Source organism: Dendropsophus ebraccatus, chromosome 1, assembly GCF_027789765.1.
Source record: "Dendropsophus ebraccatus isolate aDenEbr1 chromosome 1, aDenEbr1.pat, whole genome shotgun sequence".
In the NCBI taxonomy this organism is placed as follows: domain Eukaryota; kingdom Metazoa; phylum Chordata; class Amphibia; order Anura; family Hylidae; genus Dendropsophus; species Dendropsophus ebraccatus.
The window spans coordinates 176,012,439-176,036,803 of NC_091454.1; the positions used below are offsets into that span (position 1 = coordinate 176,012,439).

At 43.4% G+C, this 24,365-nt stretch overlaps 1 protein-coding gene across 1 annotated transcript in view; it reads right to left on the reverse strand.

The window, feature by feature from the left end:
* Positions 1-20,731, reverse strand: part of FAM174B (family with sequence similarity 174 member B) — a 42,825-nt gene extending 22,094 nt beyond the window's left edge. Inside the window, exon 1 of the mRNA XM_069982907.1 lies at positions 20,332-20,731. Coding sequence (XP_069839008.1) covers positions 20,332-20,600 — 269 coding nt within the window. The 5' untranslated portion in view covers positions 20,601-20,731. The remainder of the gene's footprint in view (positions 1-20,331) is intronic.
* Positions 20,732-24,365: the final 3,634 nt, after the last annotated feature.

The following is a 24,365-nucleotide window of genomic DNA, read 5'->3' on the forward strand; positions in this document are numbered from 1 at the left end:
TACTGCTACTGGCCACTGTTACTGTATGCACCTGTAAGCCGTGCAGCAGGGGAGTATGGCTTTTTATTTTCAGTTTTTACTATCAGTTAATACTGATGAATTCCTGAAGCTTCCTGAAACACTTCTTGATCACTATTTCCGGACAGCAGAAATGGACACAGACATGTGGCTAAACTAGTTAAAGCAAAATGTACCACCCGCTCTGCTGTAGTGCACACATCTTTGCGGCACGGTCCTTTTTTGAAAACCCAACCGTTCCTGCGATCTGCGCCCATAAAGAAACCAGCACAGACTATGGTACCCAGGCAACGTCTTTCAAAAATGGAGCGCTCCACTCCAATTTTTTTTTTTTTTTTTGAGTAAGTGAAATAGTACATTAGCTTTAAGGTACAGGTACATTCTGTGTTCCCAGGCTTTAAAACTACAAATCAGTACATATACTGTGCAAGGAGCAGGATGGGCCGTCGGTTGTCACACAGTTTCTTATCACTCCTGTCTCTTTAATCAGTAGTTTATATAGTCTGACGTTCCGATGGGGTCTTTTAATGACTTCTTGGTGTACTCCGGATGTTAGGTCTGCCTACAGTATTTCAGAAGGAAGGATTTCTTTGCCTAGAAGCACTGACCACAAAATCTAGCTGCAATAACAGTGTCCAAAGGCCTTATTATTCCCATAGCTTATACAGCTATTACTAAATACTTTGCATCCAATTGGCACTCTCACTTCTCACAGCTTGGATTGCAAACACAATCAAGTTCATTTGCTAGATATGCCTTGGTTACATGGCATTTATAGGAAACAGCCTACAACATTTGCCTTGTGAAGCAGAAAGGGAAGGAAGGACAAATAACTATGAAGAAAATCAGTTTTTCATCTTTCAAACTAGATTGGCTTGTAATTAGGCATAATAATCAATAGTGACCCTCTGAGCTAAAAGCCACTCTAAAAAAGGAAAATCTTAATATAAAAAGGAACAGTCTTCCTGTATGATTTTGTTCTCTTACTAAAACAATATGTTAAGTGTTATAAATCTACCTGTTCAGACCTAGGGGTGGTCCTCGGTGTGCAGGGTATGACCGAGGCCACGCTTTGGCCATGATCTTTGCTTATTTTGTGTTGCCTTGCTTTGAGGCTGAACTCAGTCCGAGTTTTGTTAATTGGTTTCATCTGACATATCCGCTGAGTTTTTCTCGCAACTTAGGCCATGTTCACACAACGCAAGTTAAGTATTAATCACGGACGTTGTTGCCGATTTTCAACAAAGGTTGTGATTAATATGGTGATTACTTTGTGCTGCAGCTAGAGGGAATCCCAAAGGGAGTGTATACACACAGTATAAACTCTGTCCGGGATTGCTAGTGGCCACGCAAAAAACTGACATTCATTGCTATTCATTGAAGAGAACCCGTCAGTTCACACAATGGAGCGTGCAGCTCCGGCCGCACGCTCCATTGTGTGTAGTGGTGAATTCGGATGCGGGCGCACACTGATGCGCCTGCATCCAAATTCAGCAGAAGTAAACATCATACGGCAGATACAGGTCATAGAATAGCCGGTGTTACACGTAGTGTGAACATGGCCTTAAAATGTACCTTTCGTCAGAACTTTCAAAATCTAAATCAACAGTAGATGTGAAATAAAACAAGTTTGCAATTTACATTTATTATTATTATTATTATTTTTGTTGTTATCATGCTGTAAAACAAAGCTGAACTTACCAGAAATCCAGGTCCAGTCTCATGAAGGCAGATTTTCTGACTTGTGCTGGTTGTAAAAAAACAGACTAAAGCACAGGAATTCCGGCCAGTAGAGAGAGTCATGGCTCAAAGTGTCCATCAGTCACATGACTGCCTTCTCTCTGTGAGCGCTCAGATGGCCTGGAGTACACAGGATTTCCTGTTTTCTGACTTTTTTTCCCCCTCAAAGAGTCAGAAAACAGGAAGTGCCGTGATCTCCATAAGAAAAAAAAAATAATGAATGTAAATTGCAAATTTTCTTTATATCACATCTACTTTTGGTTTAGATTTTGAAAGTTATAACGACAGTGACACTTTACTGTATTCCTAGGAAAATATTCAATTCTACCCTAAGAAATGGCACCGTGTTCCTAGATCTATAACAGAAAACACCTATGAAGTTCTATGTGCCCCAAATAATAATCATGAATCACTCAAAATGTCAACAATTATAACAAAGCTTTAACCCATAGCTGCACCAGGACGTTACTGAACGTCCTCGTGCCGCTATGGGAGTTCAGAGGGGGGTCGCGCGGCGACCCCCCTCTGAACTGCCGCGATCCCGGGTGCTGCATGTAGCCCGGGATCGCGGCTATTAGTGGGCACGGTCCGATCGCCGTGCCCGCTAATCAAGTACTTAGAAGCAGCTGTCAAAGTTGACAGCTGCTTCTAAATACTTGCTAATCTCCATACCTGGTGGTCTAGTGGGGGAATCGCCCCCCTGCGGCGCGATTGCGGGGGGGCTATCCCCGCATCCATCCCGGGCCGGGGTCTGCGCCGTAATGGCGCTGATCCCGGCTCGGCATTCTATTGCTTTTGGCTGCAGCAGCCAAAAGCAATAGAACACCGATCTCATGGATTCATGCAGTATAACTATACAGGGGGGCTTCTAGTATATGTGTAAAGTAAAAGAAAAATGTATTTTTAATAACACAAAATCCCCTCCCCTAATAAAAGTCTGAATCACCCCCCTTTCCCCATTTTATAAATAAAAATAAATAAATTAATAAATAAACAAACATGTTTGCTATCGCCACGTGCGTAATCGCCCGAACTATTAATCACATTCCTGATCTCACACGGTAAACGGCGTCAGCGCAAAAAAATCCCAAAGTGCAAAATTGCACATTTTTGGTTGCATCAAATCCAGAATAATTGTAATAAAAAGCGATCAAAAAGTCATATATGCGCAATCAAGGTACCGATAGAAAGATCACATCATGGCGCAAAAAATGACACCTCACACAGACCCATAGACCAAAGGATAAAAGCGCTATAAGCCTGGGAATGGAGAGATTTTAAGGAACATATATTTTCTTTAAAAGGTTTTAATTTTTTACAAGCCATCAAATCAAATAAAAGTTATACATGTTACATATCGTTGTAATTGTAACAACTTAAGGAACATATATAATGAGTCAGTTTTACCCCAGGGCGAACGGAGTAAAAACAACCCCCCCCCCCCCCCCCCCCAAATAAAAAAAAATACAATTTTTGTTTTCAATTTCACCACACATATAATTTTTTTCTGGTTTCCCAGCACATTTTTGGCAAAAATTACATCTGCCATAGCAAAGTATAATTAGTTGCACAAAAAATAAGGGCTCATTTGGGTCTCTAGGTGGAAAAATGCAGGCGCTATGGCCTTATATACACGAGGAGGGAAAAACGAAAACGCAAAAATGAAAACTGGCTGTGTCCCCTAAGGGTTAATAAATCCATCACAAAATAACACATAAAAACAAGACCTGGGAGGTGAGAGACCCCACTACTGGGACAGAAATAGCATGATAATCATTTAAAGTGCATGTGCATATATTCTGTATAGCATGCATTTATGCTGTGGGAGTTTACTATGAGGTTTACATATATGCACATGCACTTTAAATGATTATCATGCTATTTCTGTTTCAGTAGTGGGGTCTTCCACCTCCCAGGTCTTGTTTTATGTGTTATTTTGTGATGGATTTAATAAAGCTTTTGTTATAACTTTTGACGCTAAGTTTTGTTTTGCTTATCTCTGTGACTGACAGATCTTACAGCAATTCAGTTCCTCATTGTCAGCTGTGTATGCTCGGGAATCAGAAGGCTGCTCCAATTAGATTCTGGATCAGGCTCCTGGTTCCCTATAAGTTGTACCAGTGAATTGCTGGTTATTCAGTATAGCTTCCCTATCCTGCATTCCCGCTCTCCTGCATCTGTGTGTTACCTCTGTTTTTCTGTCCCTATTGCATTGTCTATCCTTACCTGCCGCCTGCCCTGACTTTTTGCCTGATTGAAATGCAGACAAATGGTTCCACACCTCAAAAATGTTTTTTTTTTTTCATTCTGAATAACATGTAAAACAAATGAAACAAACACTTAGAAAGCTGCATATGTCATATTATAAGTTAATGTAGAGTATAGCAATCAGCATGTGGAGTATAATGTATAGTAAGTGCAAAAAAATGAAACATTTTCAACAGGCTAGAAAAGAGAAGCAGGGCTGCTGTCAGAGGTCTGTGTGGTAACCAATCAGGAAGTGAGAATCACAGAGCTGTGCAGGAGGACAGTGACAGAAACTTTTCTACACAGCAGTGCAGGCACATTATAGCAGCAGTGTGTATAGCTGAGCGTTAGTGTAGGCACATTATAGCAGAAATGGAGATGATGGGAAACAAAAGAGCTCACAGATTGCAGAGAGGAATGAGCAGGACATATATGGGCAAAGTTTAGCAGCACTCTCTGTCTGGGGAGAGAGGGGTTACAGCTATGAAGAGATTACCTCCACAGTCCTGTCCCCTGATGTAAGCCCCAGTCTGAAGGGCATCTGCTATGATTTGGAAGGTGAAGGAGACTTCCTGGGCCAGAGTACAGTGCTGTAGACCCCGCTATGCAGACCATGCACCTCCCTAACTTTCCCTCCCACCCAGTACAGGGAGCTCTTAAACCAAAGCAATGCTCTTAAACCAAATTACAATTTTGAAAAACTTTGGGCTCTTCTTGCAAAACACTCTTAATCCAAGTTACTCTTAAACCAAGGTAACACTGTATATGTATAGTGAACAGTTATTAGGAACCCTCTATTTATACAAGTATCAAGGAATATCGGGTTTGAGTTATGAAGTTGAAGTCAAAGCCAGTAGAAATATATATTAAAGCTAATGTATCATCAATACATTCGCTAGTTTTACACATGGATAGACCAGCGCTGGCGTGGAGAAGCTGGTGCTGGCCCGCCCCCAGTGGGAAGAAACCCCCGTCTCTGTATGATGCGGCTCCATTGATTCTAATGGAGCCGTGTCAGAGGGGCGGGGGTTTCCTCCCACAAGGGGCGGGCCAGTCTGCCTCCAGTGCTTCCCCCCTGGCCGCTGAACTTTCTCATCACTTACTGGTCTTGTCTTGACACAAGGAAGCACCAATCACCTGGGATTGATTAATCCTGCCACTGCCTTGTGTTGAGAGGAGACCCAGAAATTATGAGCGGCCACCATAACGACAGCAGTAGCAGGGATACAAACCAACCTGGCCACCACCCCTTTAATTGAAGGCAATGTAGACAATAACTCCACAAGTTAGATTCCTATTAGACAAAGCGATTTTTAATGGTTACGATTGCTAACAAGGGCTTGTGGGAACATCCTGAAACTGTTCACCACAACACACATAACTAGATGTTACTTGTGATTGTTAATACAATCGTTTACTCCTACTGATCCCAGCAGAAGAATGAACAATGTGTACATTTAGCAAACAATTAGCAAACAACTAGTGAACAATTAACAATGATTATAGGGTCAGCTTAAAGTGTAAATGTCATTTTTCAGAAATAAATATCAACAAAAATGACTTTACGAAAGTCAGTAATAGGTTTTTATTAATCAAAAGAGTTTTCTTCTGCACTCAGAAAGCTGTTTACCTACCCGAAGAAGCAGGATTTCTGTGTTAAAGTGTCACTGTTGTGAATTTTTTTTTTTTTTTTTTTTTGCAGAAATCAATAGTACAGGCGATTTTAAGAAACTTTGTAATTGGGTTTATTAGCCGAAAAATGCAGTTTTATCATGAAAAAGCAGTTTGAAGCTCTCCCCCTGTCTTCATTGTTCTCCTATGGAGAGAGCTAAATAAAAGACCAAATCAGGACAACAAAGAGTTAATCTACAAATACGTCACCCTCTATCTCCTCTGACAGTCACCACTGACCTCTCTGAGCTCTGATTACAGCGTTCACCCAGCTCCTGCCTGTAATCCCTTTGTTCTCAGCTTTCTGATGTCGGCTAACTCCCTCCCTCCTTCCTCCCCCCCCCCCTCCCCTCTCCCTAGAACAGACTGGGTACATCTAATGCAACAAGTCACAATTTCCTGATTTTCTGCAGTGGATGGAAAAGAGGAGGGAGGGGGGGACCTGGGAAAAGGCTTTTTGAATGCAGATACTGGCATATTTGGCTAATAAACCCAATTACAAAGTTTCTTAAAACCGCATGGACTATTGATTTCTGAAAAAAATAAATAAATAAATAAAATACGACAATGACTCTTTAATTATGCTCTATAGAGAGGGGAGGGGCTGAGGGGGAGGAGTGAACTCGGAGTGGAATAAAGTCAGAACTGCAAAACACTACATCCTGCAATCTTCTCTCACCAAGCTCCCAGATAAGCACTGACCTTCCTGACCTCTGAATCCGGCGGTTTATGTGCCCAGACAGTCTGCAAATTGTACAGCTTTTTGTCTGTTCTCCCTGCTCACTCATCCCCTTCAACCCCGCCCCCTTCATAAGTTATAATGTACTCAGCAAACCCGTCTTTACTTTGCATACTGATAATGAGCAGATAAGAAGTGTGTGTGTCGGGGTGTGTCTGGGCTCTGAGAAAACAGCTTTGTATAGAGGATTTTTTTTTTGCCTAATAAAACCTATTACAGAAGTTCGTAAAATCGCAATAAAAATTATTATAAAAAGATGCCATTGTTGCCTGCATAAACATGAAACAAAATTCAAATGATATAACAATTTTCCGCACAATAATCGTCCTTTGTAATAGGGCCCTTAGTCTACAGCTTTCAAGGAAATTCTCAGTTTAGAATCTTGAATGAAAAATAAATTAAAAATAAAATTGAAAAAATAAAATGCCAAATCCCTAATACTGGAAAGGTTAGAATTTAACTAGTGGTGATACTGGGAGCGGAGAATCCCAAAGCAAACAGCACCAAGATTAAAGTCGTCAGAAACAGTGACAGTACGTTAGATTCTGCTGTCACAGGCCCATCTGCTCTAGCTGATTGATGATTTCTATATTAATTTTGCTTGAGTTTAGATAAGACGCTTGTGTTCTTTCCCCTATAGCTTTCATTCCAATTGGCAAAGCAGAATGTAGTGAGATTTGTTCCTGAGGCTCAGTTATTATTCTTAGTTTAAGTAATCCATGATGTTGCTGTAACAGAGGTCTCCGACAAGACTGGCGCACAAAGCAAGGAGGCCTCACATCCTGTGACGTCACTACAATTACTGTTTAGAAAGAAAAACACAGGATAAAAACAGAGCTACTTTAACCCTCCTTGGTCTGACAGGCTGAGGGGTTTGCCAGACTCTAGAAAGTAGCCAGGTCTACATAGAAGTGCAGGAAGTAGGATAGAAACCAATTATCTCTACTGTACACAAAGACTAGAGTTCCCATTGTCCTTCTTATCAGGGAAAGATAGAAACAGTAACCATAAGTGCCAGGGCTTTATTACACAGGGCGATTATTTGCCGAATCGGGCAGAATCGTGTAATAAAGACAGAGTAGTTGATCATTGTTGTCTTTCAAAAAGTTTGAAAATGTAATGGGGAAGCGGGGAAGTAAAAAAATCATTACGGGCAGGGGGTGAGGGAAAATTTAAAAAAAGCTATAGTCACCTGTCCCGCTGCCCATGCAGAGTCCAACTCCTTGACCCTGCTGGCTGTCTTCTGCACTCCCCGCCAGCTAAGTCATGACCCAGCTGTCGGATTCCCCACTCAGCCAGTTGCTGCAGTCACTTATTGGCTAAGCGGGCTAAATCCCACCCGACTGACGTTAAACCTGGGTCGTGACACTACCCATAATCCGGGAGATGACAGCCAGTGGGGTCTGGGAGCTGCGTGATGCGGTGCAGAGTGGCAGTGAGAGCAGTAAGCATAGTGTCTTTTTTATTTTATTTTCACCACCTGCCCTTAATGATTCCCCATTCACTCCCGCCCCTTTGTCACATGACCTGGACGATCGCCCAATGCAAGTCTATGCGCTTGTTCCACCGAACCGTCATGATAAAATGGTGATAAAATTTTTGAAGATTGTACTTCTCCTGATCAGTTGTGGTCTGTGCACTCAGACCACAACCGGTCAAACCTTGTGATAATCCCTGACATATAAGTTTTTGACAGGTACTCTTTAAAGGAGAAGTCCGGTGAAAATATTTGTTAAAGTATTGTATTGCCCTCCAAAAGTTATACAAATCACCAATATACACTTATGGAAATGCACATAAAGTGCTTTTTTTCCCTGCACTTACTACTGCATCAAGGCTTCACTTTCTGGATAAAATGGTGATGTCACGACCCGACTCCCAGAGCTGTGCGGGCTGTGGCTGCTGGAGAGGATGATGGCAGGGGGACACTGAGCATCCCTCTGACTTCTCCTTTAAGGATTCAAATACAGATTCTTACATTTGTGTCACTGTCGTTATAACTTTCAAAATCTAAATCAACAATAGATGTGATATAAAGCAAGTTTGCAATTTACATTATTATCATCATCATTTAGTCATCATGCTTTAAAATAAAGCTATAATTGAAATCCAGGCCTCCTGAAGGCAGCCTTTTATTCTTGTGATGGTTTCAGGAACTTCTCCCAGTTTCCCAGGATTGGATCCAGCTTCACTGCTTTTTTACTGCAATTTTATTTTTACCACAAATCAATTCATCATGATATTATCTATCCTGTACTATGAACACCACGCTAGTGTTGCCATAGTTACAGTGAGCTGAGTGTTTATGTGAATAAAAGGCGCCCAGTGACGGAGAGCCTGCAGATAACGTGGTCTCTAAGGGTCCCGACTGCTGGACTCGCACTTGTCCCAACTTCGGGGTACTTTAGCTTTACCTTTTATACTAGTATTTTGGGTGCTATACTATTGGTAACCGCGAATGCGGTAACATACAACTAACTACCCTATTCCAGTGTATATACCTGCGCTTTGCACTTTAGAAGATCGCTGTTGGGTCCTAAAGTCCTTTAAGGATCCTTATTGTTTTATGCACCTACTCCACACGCTGTGTGGATGATCCTGTGTGGAGCTTCAGTATTGGATCTATGCTTGATATAGTGTTGTGCCTATGTTTTGCACAACACAATAAGGTGAGTGCATTGAGAGAGTACCTCTGCACGTTAATTCTACTTACTACTACAATATTGCACTAGGAAGCGCCTTTTTTCCTTCTTTCTCTTTTGCTATGTGAATAGAAGCAACAGAAGAGATAGTTATTGGACGCTGTGTATAGCCAGCTGTACCCTCAGGGAGGACTTTGCATGATACCGGACTGGATTGGAAAATGTGCATGATACTGATTGAGATTTTTCTTTTGGTCAAAGCACTATGAACCAGATATGCAAGGTGCAAAGATATGCACTGAAAACATGGAATTGAAGGTGCAGGGCAAGAACTGGTAAACGTAAAACCATTATAAAATCTACACACATTCACAGAAGCACCTCTGCTAGATTGCACTACTACTCCCCACAGAACTCCTGGAACTGCTCAAGCATGAAGAAACATTTTATTAAGTAATGATAAGAAATGTTTGTTTTCATGACAATGTTACAATGTACAACAGCTGCAAAATGCGGCTGCACCTTCTCTTAATCATCTACTGGTGAGGTCCCTGTCCAAACGCTAAGAGCAATTTCATGCTTTGTTGTCCTACAAATGAGCTCTGAACAGAAATAAAATACTCAATCCTCCGGGATTATAAACAAGACTCACAGAATGTGAAAGCCACCACTTACATTTCCTAATATAAGAAAACAAAACAAAGGGCAATGTAAATGTATCTGTAACATACTCTTCAGTTGGACATTTCTCTTCCTACCTTAAGGGCCTTTTGCACAGGCCGATCATTGGGCAAATGAGCCTTCCTAGGCCTCACGACTGATTCTAGAAACAGCAATCTGGACGGTGATATCATACGATATACATCTTTTCCTAACATAAATGGTGGCTCAGTGGTTAGCACTGTGTTCCTGCAGTGATTGGGTCCTGGGTTTAAATTTGACCAGATAGTTTCCAGAATCATAGTCTATACAGAAAACGGCAACAAGGTATTTTCATGGGCAATAGCTCCATTGGCCCCAGAAACCACAAATTAAAGGGGTTATCCAGGCTTAGAAGAATAGGTCTACTTTGTTCTAAAAACAGCATGACTCTAGCACAACTCCATGTCTCAACGATCGCAATAACAATTTTTCTCACAAATTTTCTAACAATTTATTCGTCTAAACGCTGATCATTATAAAAACCAAATTGTTGCTTCAAAATCGTTAAACGATCCATTGGGCGAATTATCGCTTCGTGTAAATGAAGCATTAGTTGCAGCCGTTCATCGCCGCCGGATGTCATCTTCTGCGGCAAACCAGATACATTACATACCTGGCTCCTGCAGCAGCAATTTCACGGCATGAGTGACTGCCCAATCAACCAGTCAGCGACTGCCCAATCAACCAGTCAGTGACTGGGGTGGTGTTCCGCCCCAGTCACTGATTGGCTGGGCAGGCAATCACACAGCTGAGGTCGCATGTGCATGGGACTTCTCCTTTAATTGCAAAACACCACACAAATAACAGCACCTCAAATTAAAGCCACATAAATGTTTTATATAGGTTGAGTACAGGAAACACCACTATTTGAGTTGCACAAAAAGTGAATGAATGGTTGCTACATGTGTGGTTCCCACAGTGAAGCATGGAGGAGTATGTGTTATAGTGTGGGCGTGCTTTGCTGGTGACACTGGCGATTTATGTAAAATGTAAGGCATGACTACCAGAGCAGTCTGCAGTGACACGCCGTCCCATCTGGTTTGCACCTAAGCCCCTATTCCCCAAGCGGATAAGTGCAGGGGGGCCACAGCGATGTGCAGGGGGGCTGCCCGGGTGATCGCTAGATCATCCGGCCAGCCCATAGAGGATAGCTTCGATCTGCTACCGCCACTCCTAATTTACGGGGCGACGGCAGCAGATCACTGCCATCCTGGTAGTTTGTCTTTCAACAATTGCAATGATCAGCCAACATTGTTCATGACGGCTGATCATTGCCTTCTATTACACAAGACCATTATCGGCCGTTACACAAGACGATATTGGCCGATAATTGTCTCGTGTAATATTGCCTTTAGTGGAGTCATCTTTTGTTTTTCAACAGCACAATGACTCCAAACACATTTCTTGGCTTGGTAGGAGCTATTTGACCAAGATAAGTGATGGAGGATTGCATCAGATGATATCGCCTTCACAATCACCTGGAACGAAAGCCAATTGAGATGACTTGAGATGATCTGGACTGCAGCGTAAAGAAAAAGCAGACAAAAGTGTTCAGCAGCTCTGGGAACTTCTTCAAGTCTGCTGGAAAAACATTCTAGGTAACTAAGTAATGAAGCGACTTAGAGAATGACAAGTAAGAAAAAGCTAAAACTGGCAAGTATTAAACAAAAATGCAGGTTACCATTTACTACTGCATATGGCCCACCACAACAAAACCACGTATGTTTTTAACCTTATACAGCCTGTGCAATAAAACACATATGCACAGAGAAAAAGATGCACATCGTCAAAAGAAAGTACATAGATTATAGTGTAATGGTAAATCGGCCACAGAGAATTCCAGTCTTTTTTTTTTTTTTGGGGGGGGGGGGGGTCTCAAACAGATGGTCTCAGGAGGCTATATTGTATAATAATGCAATAAAATAATAACGAAATTGGTTCAAAAAGAATCTCCCTCTATTTTCTGAACACCTGCAGATCAAGATGCAGCTGCAGTACGCATAGGTTATCCAGCTGTCTTTTCAAAGAAGGTTACGTTATCCTCTCCCAATGTGTTATCCATATGGCGGTTCAGATTTCATTCCTGTATATGGAGTAAGGGATGCACAATCTGCAGCCTATGACTCATATATAGTAATAGAAATTTTATAATCCTAAAACATGAGATTGAGTAAATGAAATAAGAAATAGTAAAAAAAAAAAAAAAAAAAAACACTACAGAGTTGTAGTTTTAGGCTATGTTTTCACACAGTATTTTTTCTCAGTATTTTTCAACCAAAACCAGGAGTGAATTGAAAAACACAGAAAGGCTATGTTCACTCACCGTTGAAATTCAGTGGATAGTCGTCATTTAATGGTAAATAACGGCTGTTTTTTTTAAAAAAATAATGGTAATTATTTTCCATTAAATGACGGCCATCCACTAAATTTCAACAGTGAGTGAACATAGCCTTGGGCAAAAATACTGTGTGAACATAGCCTTAGGTTGGATTTACATACTGTATTTTGGGCCAGAATTGAAAATCATTCGTTGAATGATATGATTTTTTTAAGCAGCCAGTAAAGTTAGTTATTGGACGCACATCTCTCAGTATATGTGATCTTAAAAATATTTGTGAACTGATTCATCTACCAAAAATGACTCCTTACCCCAGATAGGTAGCTCAAAAATCTTTGCCACTAGGTGTCTCTTCTCTGCGCCTGTTGTCAAAGGGAATCCATCTTTATTAACAAAGACAGAACACAGAAAGTGGGCAACACTTAGCATGTGCTATGCACAGAAAGGAAGAGGGTAAAAAAAAACAAAAAAAAAAAAACATGACCCCCCCAAGCTGTGTGCATGCAGGAAGAGGCTTTTTCATCTGGACTCTGGACCTACCCTGTCCATGAAAAGTAAGCAGCAGATCAATGGCTATAAAAGGTAAATCAACACTTCCCTTTCATCTCAGCAGCAGCAGTTCAATGCTTAATCTAACCTCAACCTTGCTGTTTTGCGGTTACTTTTATTTCTGTTCATTCCAGAGCATTTCTCCCAGAATATATAGAATAAGTGCTGTGACAAAGTAGTAACTGTGGAAAAAGTAGATAACAGCATAAAACAGGCAGTGTAATAATGAAAAAAAAAAAATTCTGTTTGTTCCAGCATGGCAACTTAACAACTTTTGTTAAGTTGCCATACTGGAATAAACAGATTTTTTTTCAATTATTACAGTGCCTGTTGGATGCTGTTATTTATTTTTTCCTATGTTTATGGTCTCACACAGGACACTGGGACTAGTAACTAGGTCATCCCAGATCCCACTACTATGTTTTTTATACACTGAAGTAAGAACTTGTTTAATTTCTCTGCACCAGAAGGGATTTGCCGGACACTAGACCGCCTTCTGGTCACCTCACAATGAACACTTTACTGCCTGGTGTCATGTTGCAATATACAAAGCTTTTAATGGAAAAGGAAACCAATCTTCATAAACTGAATTTGAAGTTCAAGATCTCTTGGCCACAGGGGATACAAAGAGTATCTCTCCTTCTGACTGTGAGCACACAGTATTCCAAGACTCTTAATGTGCCTCTGAAAATTCTTGTTTACTTAAAAGGGGTACTTCAGAGGGGGGGGGGGGGGAATCTAATCAACTGGAGTCAGAAAGTTATACAGATTTGTAATTTACTTCTATTTAGAAATCTCAAGCATTCCAATACTTATCAGCTGTTGTATGTGCTGCAGGAAGTGGCGTATTCTTTCCACCTATTTCTGTGTCAGGAACTGTCAAGAGCAGTAGGAAATCCCTATAGAAAACCTCTACTGCTTTAGACAGTTCTTGACATGGGCAGAGGCGGTAGCAGAGAGCACCATGTCATACTGGAAAGATTACGCTATATTTTTCCCTTCAGAGCACCCTTTTAATATCTGAGCACCACTAAATTAAAAGCTATGTGAATAACCTGAGAAATGCCGCTGGAAGCAGATGATAAATACACTACATAATAGCAGAAAAAGTTACAGTATTCAGAATGTGTCTCATGACAGAAGACAAATAAAAGCATCAGACAGAAGGCACAAGTCACAGAGTAACTTTACCCAACAGATGTTCTGACTCCATGTAGCATTAAATCACTAGATTTATTTACGGTGAATAGAGGCAATCGTAGCTCATTCAGCTTACATGTAATGTAATATCAGCCCAGTAATCCCCATCCGCAGAGCACAATACACACAGTGTCACCTATCCATCCTAGGGATAAAGGAAGTAATGCTGAAAGATTGCGTCTGGATGGTAAATACAAGCTTTTAAAGGGGTATTTCAGGAAAAACACAGGATAGGGGAAAAGTAGGCGATTGCGCGGGGTGCGGGATGCGGATGTCCTAATCCTGAACCCCCCCCCCCCCCCCCCCCCGGCGATCTCAGTATCGGACCCCATTGGCTTTGTTATGAATAGAGCCCTAGGTCGGCACATGACCCCGTGGCTCTATTCATTCCTATGGAGCGTCGGAATGAATAGAGCCGTAGGTCGCGTGCCGACCCAGGGCTCTATTCATAAAGTCAACGGGGTTTGATACTGATATCGCCAGGGAGTTCAGGGGTCCGACCCCGCGCGATCTTGTACTTTTCCCCTATCCTGTAGATAGTGGAGAAGTAAATTTTCCCCGGTATACTCCTTTTTACCCTATTTCTCTAAATTGTATGAGCGTATGGCTTCATTCGCATGTCTGTACGTGTTATAGGGCCATGATCACCATTCACCAATGGATGGGTCCGTGCATTGCCAATGACTACGGGTCCCGCCCCCAGTGCACCAAATCACCTCATTTACATATTGATTAATGAGAAAATTTAGAGAAAAAAATGGAGGATGAAGATTAGAAAATTATCTTCATTCTTAGGTTCCCACAAGGCAGAGAAAACTAAGGGCAGGTTAGAGAGTCTTCTAGTCTGCTGTTAGTCTCTCTGTCTGAGGAGGGAAGACAAAGCATCACTGGGCAGGCACTGTCATTAATACGTGTCCACAGGTCTGAAAGCCAACTCCTCACATCACCGAGTGCTAACAGATCTAAAACAGATCATCCTTTTAAGAATAGGCTGACACTTTAATAATACACTTCAAATGAAACTAAAGGGTTAATCTAGAGAATACACTGTATATAGGAATGTACAGATGGCTGTATTGTTTCCCATCTCAGCCCCTGCAGCCATCATCTCCAGCACTTAGGGACTGAACTGTAATAAACTCTACATAGGGAAGTTTATACACTTCCAGTGATCTTTCCTTTTAACCCTGACTTCATACAACTATCGTGGGACTACTACTGCTAAAGGTCCAGAAACCAGCTAATATAATGATGTAACATATACTCTTTCAGTATTAAAGGGGTGCCCTGGCTATTAAAAAGTTCATTCTGATGCGGCTGTATAGAACATAATAAATACAAAGGGGGAGATTTATCAAAGATGGTGTAAAGTGAAACTGGCTCAGTTGCCCCTAGCAACCAATCAGATTCCACCTTTCATTTTCAAAAGAGTCTGTGAGAAATGAAAGGTGGAATCTGATTGGTTGCTAGGGGCAACTGAGCCAGTGTCACTTCACACTATCTTTGATAAATCTCCCCCCTTATTCTTACATGCCTACACTGCCCCCGGGGTCCTCCTGCAGTATCTTTAGGTACTCCGCTGACCGGAGACAACAACACTTATTTCTGCAGTGACAGCCCGCGCAGCCAATCACGGGCCACAGCACTGTCCAGCTTCAGTCGGTGATTGCTGAGCAGGTTGTCACTGCCGAGACAAGTCCATTTTAGAAGTGGCAGTGGGGGAGTTCAGCAAGGAACCTAAAGACATGACAGAAGGACCCTGGGACAGTGTGATAGGCGAGAATAGGCTGGTTAATATGTTCTGTGCAGCCCCAGCTCTATATCACATTTTTTAAATGGTCGGAGTACCCCTTTAAAAGCAACTCTGTACCCACAATCTGTCCCCCCCAAACCACTTGTACCTTCAGATAGCTGCTTTTAATCCAAGATCTGTCCTGCAGTCCGTTTGGCAGCTCAGCCCATCAGTGAGTGGAGCGGCATCCTGCCCCAGTCACTGACTAGCTGAGCAACCAATCCATCAGCCAGATCGTGACGTCGGCTTTGGTGGAGATCCCAAAGTCCGGAGCGGCAAGGAGAGAGGTGAGTGTGGCCGGACTTGGCGTATAAGTACGTAATTCATCTCCATAAAATGTCGAAAAACTCTGTAAAAAATCATCCATCCATACAGCCTAGATTATACTCCAGAGCTGTATTCACTATTCAGCAAAATCTCCCATCGGCTACTGCTGGCACAGTGTATGAACAAAACTTGATCTGCACTCGGAGGGCGCTGCAGAGTAATCTCCATGATAAACTATCCTCCTGGCACATGGGAGTTCAGCTCAGCTTGTTGCTCTGGGGTAGAATACTGGATTTACAAGTAATAAGAGTAATAAAGTAATGGGGGGGATTGATTAGGACCTGTTAGTTTTCCCCTTTAAGCACTGATAAATTCCCCTAATGTTTTTATAAATTTACTCCACTTTAAGGGTCTGTTCACACTGCAGAACATGTGTAGTTTTTAGTGTTCTGCGGACCTGTCAGACTGTTCAGCAACGTTTGACAGGTCCCCTCAACATTTGTAGTGATTCAGCACCAAAAACCTGCCTGGTATATACATACGTCTATCCTAAGATAATAAGAAGGGAAATACTGAAAGGGCAGACTAGATGGACCCGGTGGTCTTTTTCTGCCAACAATCTTCTATGATTCTAAAACAGATCAAGTGTATATACAATCAGTTGCAGAAAATCTGCAGATATAGCGTATATCTATAAATGGAAGGTAAAATAATTTTTCACCCTGGTAGCGGGTATAACAGCTGCTATGGGGCACCAGAATTAAAGGGGGTCTCTCTCCGCTCAGAAGAGAGGACAATCACTGCTGATGATGGAGAAACTGTACAGGAAAAGCGGAGAGATAATAATTATAATAATAATCATCATTTATATAGCGCCAACAGATTCCCGAATCCGCAGGAACCTGAGGAAGATGCCAGAATACTTCAGGATTTTCACTTCCAGAACTTTTACTCTTTAGCTGGTGAAGGAATGTGTTTCAGCAAATGTTATATGGCTCCAAGTATTAGTGCCCCAGCGATATTTATAGGGCGTTACTATGGGGCACCAGTATTGCTAGTTGGGTTAGTTCTATAAATGGGATTTTTATGCTATAAATGATTATTCTGATCAGTGCAGAATATACAGAATAATCACTCATTTCTGGATCTGGATGCCTTTATTCACATTGTCCAGGATACAACAAGCTGCCCACCAGGTCTAGCTACATGCGTATAAGTGGCAGTATATACTAACAGAGCAGTCCTAGCTGACAAATGCTTGCCACAAAGTTACCAGCCAGCTGCAATAGTCCTCACACCCCTCCACATGCTACATATGCTAGAATACACTGACTATACCCAGCTGCAATAGTCCTCACACCCCTCACATGCTGGAATACACTGACTACACCCAGCTGCAATAGTCCTCACACCGCTCACATGCTGGAATACACTGACTGTACCCAGCTGCAATAGTCCTCACACCCCTCACATGCTGGAATACACTGACTATACCCAGCTGCAATAGTCCTCACACCCCTCCACATGCTGAAATACACTGACTATACCCAGCTGCAATAGTCCTCACACACCTCCAAATGCTCCATATGCTAGAACACACTGTCTATACCCAGCTGCAATAGTCCTCACACCCCTCCCAAGCTACATATGCTGGAATACACCAACTATACCCGATCACAGCTGCAATAGTCCTCACACCCCACACATGCTGGAATACACTGACTATACCCAGCTGCAATACTCCTCACATGCTGGAATACACTGACTGTACCCAGCTGCAATAGTCCTCACACCCCTCACATGCTGGAATACACTGACTGTACCCAGCTGCAATAGTCCTCACACCCCTCACATGCTGGAATACACTGACTGTACCCAGCTGCAATAGTCCTCACACCCCTCACATGCTGGAATACACTGACTGTACCCAGCTGCAATAGTCCTCACACCCCTCACATGCTGGAATACACTGACTGTACCCAGCTGCAATAGTCCTCACACCCCTCACATGCTGGAATACACTGACTATACCCAGCTGCAAGAGTCCTCACACCCCTCACATGCTGGAATACACTGACTGTACCCAGCTGCAATAGTCCTCACACCCCTCACATGCTGGAATACACTGACTGTACCCAGCTGCAATAGTCCTCACACCCCTCACATGCTGGAATACACTGACTGTACCCAGCTGCAATAGTCCTCACACCCCTCACATGCTGGAATACACTGACTATACCCAGCTGCAAGAGTCCTCACACCCCTCACATGCTGGAATACACTGACTGTACCCAGCTGCAATAGTCCTCACACCCCTCACATGCTGGAATACACTGACTGTACGCAGCTGCAATAGTCCTCACACCCCTCACATGCTAGAATACACTGACTGTACCCAGCTGTATAGTCCTCACACCCCTCACCTACTGGAATACACTGACTGTACCCAGCTGCAATAGTCCTCACACCCCTCACATGCTGGAATACACTGACTGTACCCAGCTGCAATAGTCCTCACACCCCTCACATGCTGGAATACACTGACTGTACCCAGCTGCAATAGTCCTCACACCCCTCACATGCTGGAATACACTGACTGTACCCAGCTGCAATAGTCCTCACACCCCTCACATGCTGGAATACACTGACTATACCCAGCTGCAAGAGTCCTCACACCCCTCACATGCTGGAATACACTGACTGTACCCAGCTGCAATAGTCCTCACACCCCTCACATGCTGGAATACACTGACTGTACCCAGCTGCAATAGTCCTCACACCCCTCACATGCTGGAATACACTGACTGTACCCAGCTGCAATAGTCCTCACACCCCTCACATGCTGGAATACACTGACTATACCCAGCTGCAAGAGTCCTCACACCCCTCACATGCTGGAATACACTGACTGTACCCAGCTGCAATAGTCCTCACACCCCTCACATGCTAGAATACACTGACTGTACCCAGCTGTATAGTCCTCACACCCCTCACCTACTGGAATACACTGACTGTACCCAGCTGCAATAGTCCTCACACCCCTCACATGCTGGAATACACTGACTGTACCCAGCTGCAATAGTCCTCACACCCCTCACATGCTGGAATACACTGACTGTACCCAGCTGCAATAGTCCTCACACCCCTCACATGCTGGAATACACTGACTGTACCCAGCTGCAATAGTCCTCACACCCCTCACATGCTGGAATACACTGACTATACCCAGCTGCAAGAGTCCTCACACCCCTCACATGCTGGAATACACTGACTGTACGCAGCTGCAATAGTCCTCACACCCCTCACATGCTAGAATACACTGACTGTACCCAGCTGTATAGTCCTCACACCCCTCACCTACTGGAATACACTGACTGTACCCAGCTGCAATAGTCCTCACACCCCTCACATGCTGGAATACACTGACTGTACCCAGCTGCAATAGTCCTCACACCCCTCACATGCTGGAATACACTGACTGTACCCAGCTGCAATAGTCCTCACACCCCTCACATGCTGGAATACACTGACTGTACCCAGCTGCAATAGTCCTCACACCCCTCACATGCTGGAATACACTGACTATACCCAGCTGCAAGAGTCCTCACACCCCTCACATGCTGGAATACACTGACTGTACCCAGCTGCAATAGTCCTCACACCCCTCACATGCTGGAATACACTGACTGTACCCAGCTGCAATAGTCCTCACACCCCTCACATGCTGGAATACACTGACTGTACCCAGCTGCAATAGTCCTCACACCCCTCACATGCTGGAATACACTGACTATACCCAGCTGCAAGAGTCCTCACACCCCTCACATGCTGGAATACACTGACTGTACGCAGCTGCAATAGTCCTCACACCCCTCACATGCTAGAATACACTGACTGTACCCAGCTGTATAGTCCTCACACCCCTCACCTACTGGAATACACTGACTGTACCCAGCTGCAATAGTCCTCACACCCCTCACATGCTGGAATACACTGACTGTACCCAGCTGCAATAGTCCTCACACCCCTCACATGCTGGAATACACTGACTGTACCCAGCTGCAATAGTCCTCACACCCCTCACATGCTGGAATACACTGACTGTACCCAGCTGCAATAGTCCTCACACCCCTCACATGCTGGAATACACTGACTATACCCAGCTGCAAGAGTCCTCACACCCCTCACATGCTGGAATACACTGACTGTACCCAGCTGCAATAGTCCTCACACCCCTCACATGCTAGAATACACTGACTGTACCCAGCTGTATAGTCCTCACACCCCTCACCTACTGGAATACACTGACTGTACCCAGCTGTATAGTCCTCACACCCCTCACCTACTGGAATACACTGACTGTACCCAGCTGCAATAGTCCTCACACCCCTCACATGCTGGAATACACTGACTACACCCTGAGTACCTGAATATCTTGACGATGAGGCAGGCGATGAGGAAGGTGCTGAAGCCGCACACGAAGATGAAGACGCTCTTGATGGTGGGCATGTACTGCCCGATGTTGCTGAAGCGGGTCACCCTGGCGGTGTCATTGTCCGGTGTGCCCGGGGGCTGCACGGTGCTGTTGCTGGGCACCGGGGACAGGGATTCCTCCAGCTCCCGCCGGTACACCGCGCTGCTCAGGGCGGCACACAGCAGCAGGCACCCCATGCTGCTCAGCAGGACCGAGCGCATCTTCTGCCGCCTCTACTACCGCAGCACAACGGCCAATGTGCACGGGGAGCAGCGTCCTCCGGTGCTGCTGCTGCTGCAGGGTCTGCCCGCTGTGCGCTCCCGGCTGCCGGATCCTGCTCTCCGCTGGAGCTCCGCTCTCACACTGCAGGAAACGCGAGCTGGAACCCGGAAGGGTTTTACACCACGTTGCAGTGAATCATTTGATGAGGGGCACAGGGGAGGGCGGGGGAGAGAGGGCACAGGGGAGGGCGGGGGAGAGTGGGCACACACAGGAGAGTGTCACCAGCACTCTGCTCACCATGACCCCCTGTGCCATCCCTCAGGGACCATCACACTGGTACTATTTATAGCACTACTGCTACTGCACTTATCCCAAGGACAGGCTCCAGCTTCTTCTTCTGGTGATCCTCTCCCCAATACAGTAGTAGTAGTAATAATAATAATAATAATAATAATAATAATAATAATAATAATAATAATAATAATGTATTATTATTATTATTATAAATATTATTACTGTTTCTTTATATAATCATTATTATTTTTTTTTCGTTGTTTCATAGCCTCCACTTTCCTGTGTATTATTTTGTGGGTATTAGTTATTATAACCTCTTGGCTGATTTGGGAAAAACAGAAAAGCACACAGCAAGAACACGTTTGACAGATACATCGCAGAAGCATGGCTTCACATGCGGCAGATATGTTGCAGAGATTTCTGTGACTGATGCTGCGTTTACACAGAACCATAATTCGCCCGATCGTACGATTAACGATTCCGAAATAACGATTCGTTTTTTATAACGATCAGCGTTTAGACGAAACGATATATCGTATGAAAAAATTGCATTGCGATCGCTTAAGCCTATCTCACACATAGGTTAAAGATTTGAGAACATGTTCAAAGATCAAAATGAACGATTACTCGCTCATCGCTTGATCGTTCGCTGCGTTTACATGGAACAATTATTGCTCAAATGCGATCGTTATCGTGCAAATTCGAGCGATAATCGTTCCGTGTAAACGCAGCTTGATCCAATGAAATAAATGGGTTTTCCAGAAATCCATGTGCCTGCTGTACAACACAATTCTGCAACAAATCTGCCCCATCTGCACATACAGCGATTCAGAGATGTATCAAACCCTGTGCAAAGTAACATTAGAGCAATCGCCCATTACCAACCAGATTGCTGGTCAGCCAATCGCAGCTGAGCAGCTGATGACGTGGCCGCGTCATCAGCCGCTCAGCCGCGATTGGCTGAGCACAGTTATGCTCAGCCAATTGCGGCTGAGCTTCGGATGACGCTGCAGAGGGCGGCCGGCACTCGGGAAGATCCGCCAGCCGCCCGAAGAAGACGTCACTGCTGAGGATCGGAGACCGTGGTCGGCACGTGACAGGTATGTATAGCGCACCACACTTCCGGGTACACGGGTGGGGGTGGTGGGACCCGGGGAAGGGGGCCATTCACAGACATAGCATACATTACAAAGTTGTATAACTTTGTAATGTGTGTTATTCTGTGAATAATTTTTTAGCGCCGGACAACCCCTTTAATCTAAATTGGGTTTGTAGAAATCTATACACATGCTGTGTTTAAAAAAAAAATCTGCCAGATGTGTACATAAAGCGTCCCTGTCATCCTGCTGCTTATTCCCATTGGAAGATGGGTTACGATGGATACATCCAAGCCAGGTAAATACATGTGGTGAGATGTATCTATATTTATCCAAACCTGAAAAGGTGTGAAACAGCCGTCTGAAACCTCTCAAAGTAAACCTATTTTACTTTTATGATACTTTCCCCCTATTGGATTACATTGAATTGAATGAATAAATGCTACACAGCTCACTTTTTTTTAATAGCTGAAGAAAAAGGTGACATTTATAATGTAATTTGGCCATTTTACATGTGTCTTTTGTGCAGTTTTGATTATTTTGGTGCACAGATGTGTTACAATACTTAAAAGACCCCAAAAAGCACAAAATGCTCTGTAAAACAACAACACACATAAAAATGGCCCAAAAGGCAAATAAAAATCTTGAAAATTAGACACTTATTTTGCTTGTAATTACAAGCATATTTTTGAGCCTCAAAATACACAGCTTTAGGCCATGTTCACATGGCGTAAGAGACTGGCCGTTCCGTGACCCGGCCAGGTCACAGAGCGGCCGGTCTCTGCAAAGATCATCCCGGCCGGTACTGCAGTACCGGCCGGATGATCTTTATGGCCGTAGAGTTCTAACGCGCACGCATCTGAACTTCTGAACATGCAGCATGTCTTTTCGTACAAAGTACAGCTGTTGTTGCCGATTGCAACAATGGCCGTACTTTTATGCTGTGTGAACATAGCCTTAACCTATGTTCCCACAATGTTTTTTTAGGTAAAATAACAGTCGTTACATTATAATGGAGGCTGTGAATAATGGTCATTTTGCCTAAAAAGATGATGTGGGAATACAGCCTTAGGCTATGTTTGCACACATCGACAAAATGGTGGCTGTTTTTAGTGAACGGCCGTCACTTAACAGCAAACAACATCTGTTATTTTCTGTTAAATGACGGACATCCACTAAAAACGGTCGTCATTTTGATGGTGTGTGAACATAGCCTCAGGCTGTTAAAGGGTACTACATGCGTGGTATACACATTGAGCCCCTTATTCTTTCACTTTAAATATAATGGACATAACATAGTACCTCAAAAATTGCCTGGCAGTGCGAGGGTTAAGTAGTACAACATATAGGAATCAGACAGACATGCCGTAATAATTCACACATAATAATACAGGCTTTATATATATATATATATATATATATATATAAAACAATTGTACTAAGACAAATGAGTGAATGTTCTGGAGACAGACGTCTTCATTTATATATGGTTTATGACATAGTTCTGAAACATAAAGCATTAAACAATCAGCTACATGACACAGCTAATAAAACATGTTCGAAAATAGCACACTTGTCCTTTCATGTGGCTGCGCCATATTTTCTTGTTGGTGAAATCCTAGTTATTTTTAATACACTTGCATCACGCATACATTGTTGCCTGAGAATTAGGAATTCTCCCTAAAGGGCACACAGAGAAATAACACGCTTATTTTAGGAACATGTTCTATAAATTAGATTTAGCTTTAATAAAAGTTGATGGCCTATCCAAAGGATTACATATCAGTGTTAGACTAGCCCGAAATCCTGGCAGCCCTGCCGATCAGCAGTAAGGAAAGAGCTGCAGCTAGTTTAGTGTTTACTAGCATAGTTTTTACTAGTTGGATACAACCCTAGGGGGTCCTGTAAACATGGATACAGCCGATGGCTTTATCCATGCTTATGACTGTATCCATGTTTTCCAGGACTGCATCCAACTGTAGGACTGCATCCAACTTTGTCAGCTTCCGATATTCAAATACTGAACCGAACTTAAACTTAAAGTGACTCTGTACCCACAATCTGCCCCCCCCCCCAAAAAAAAAAATAAAAAAAATAAATCTATATTCACACAGCTGATGAATAAGACAACGTGCCTGGATCATTCCTAATGATGAGGAGGGCGGGGAGGAGGGACAGAGAGGTTGTGCCAGCCTAATGCACACACAATCTAAGCCACGGCCGTTGGGCACAGGGCTGCCAGTTTAAAAGTTGTTTTTTAGGACAATAACTGCATCACCTGCCGAACGGACCCCAGGACAGATCCTGGATTAAAAGCAGCTATCCGAAGGTACAAGCGGTTTGGGGGGTCAGATTGTGGGTACAGAGTCACTT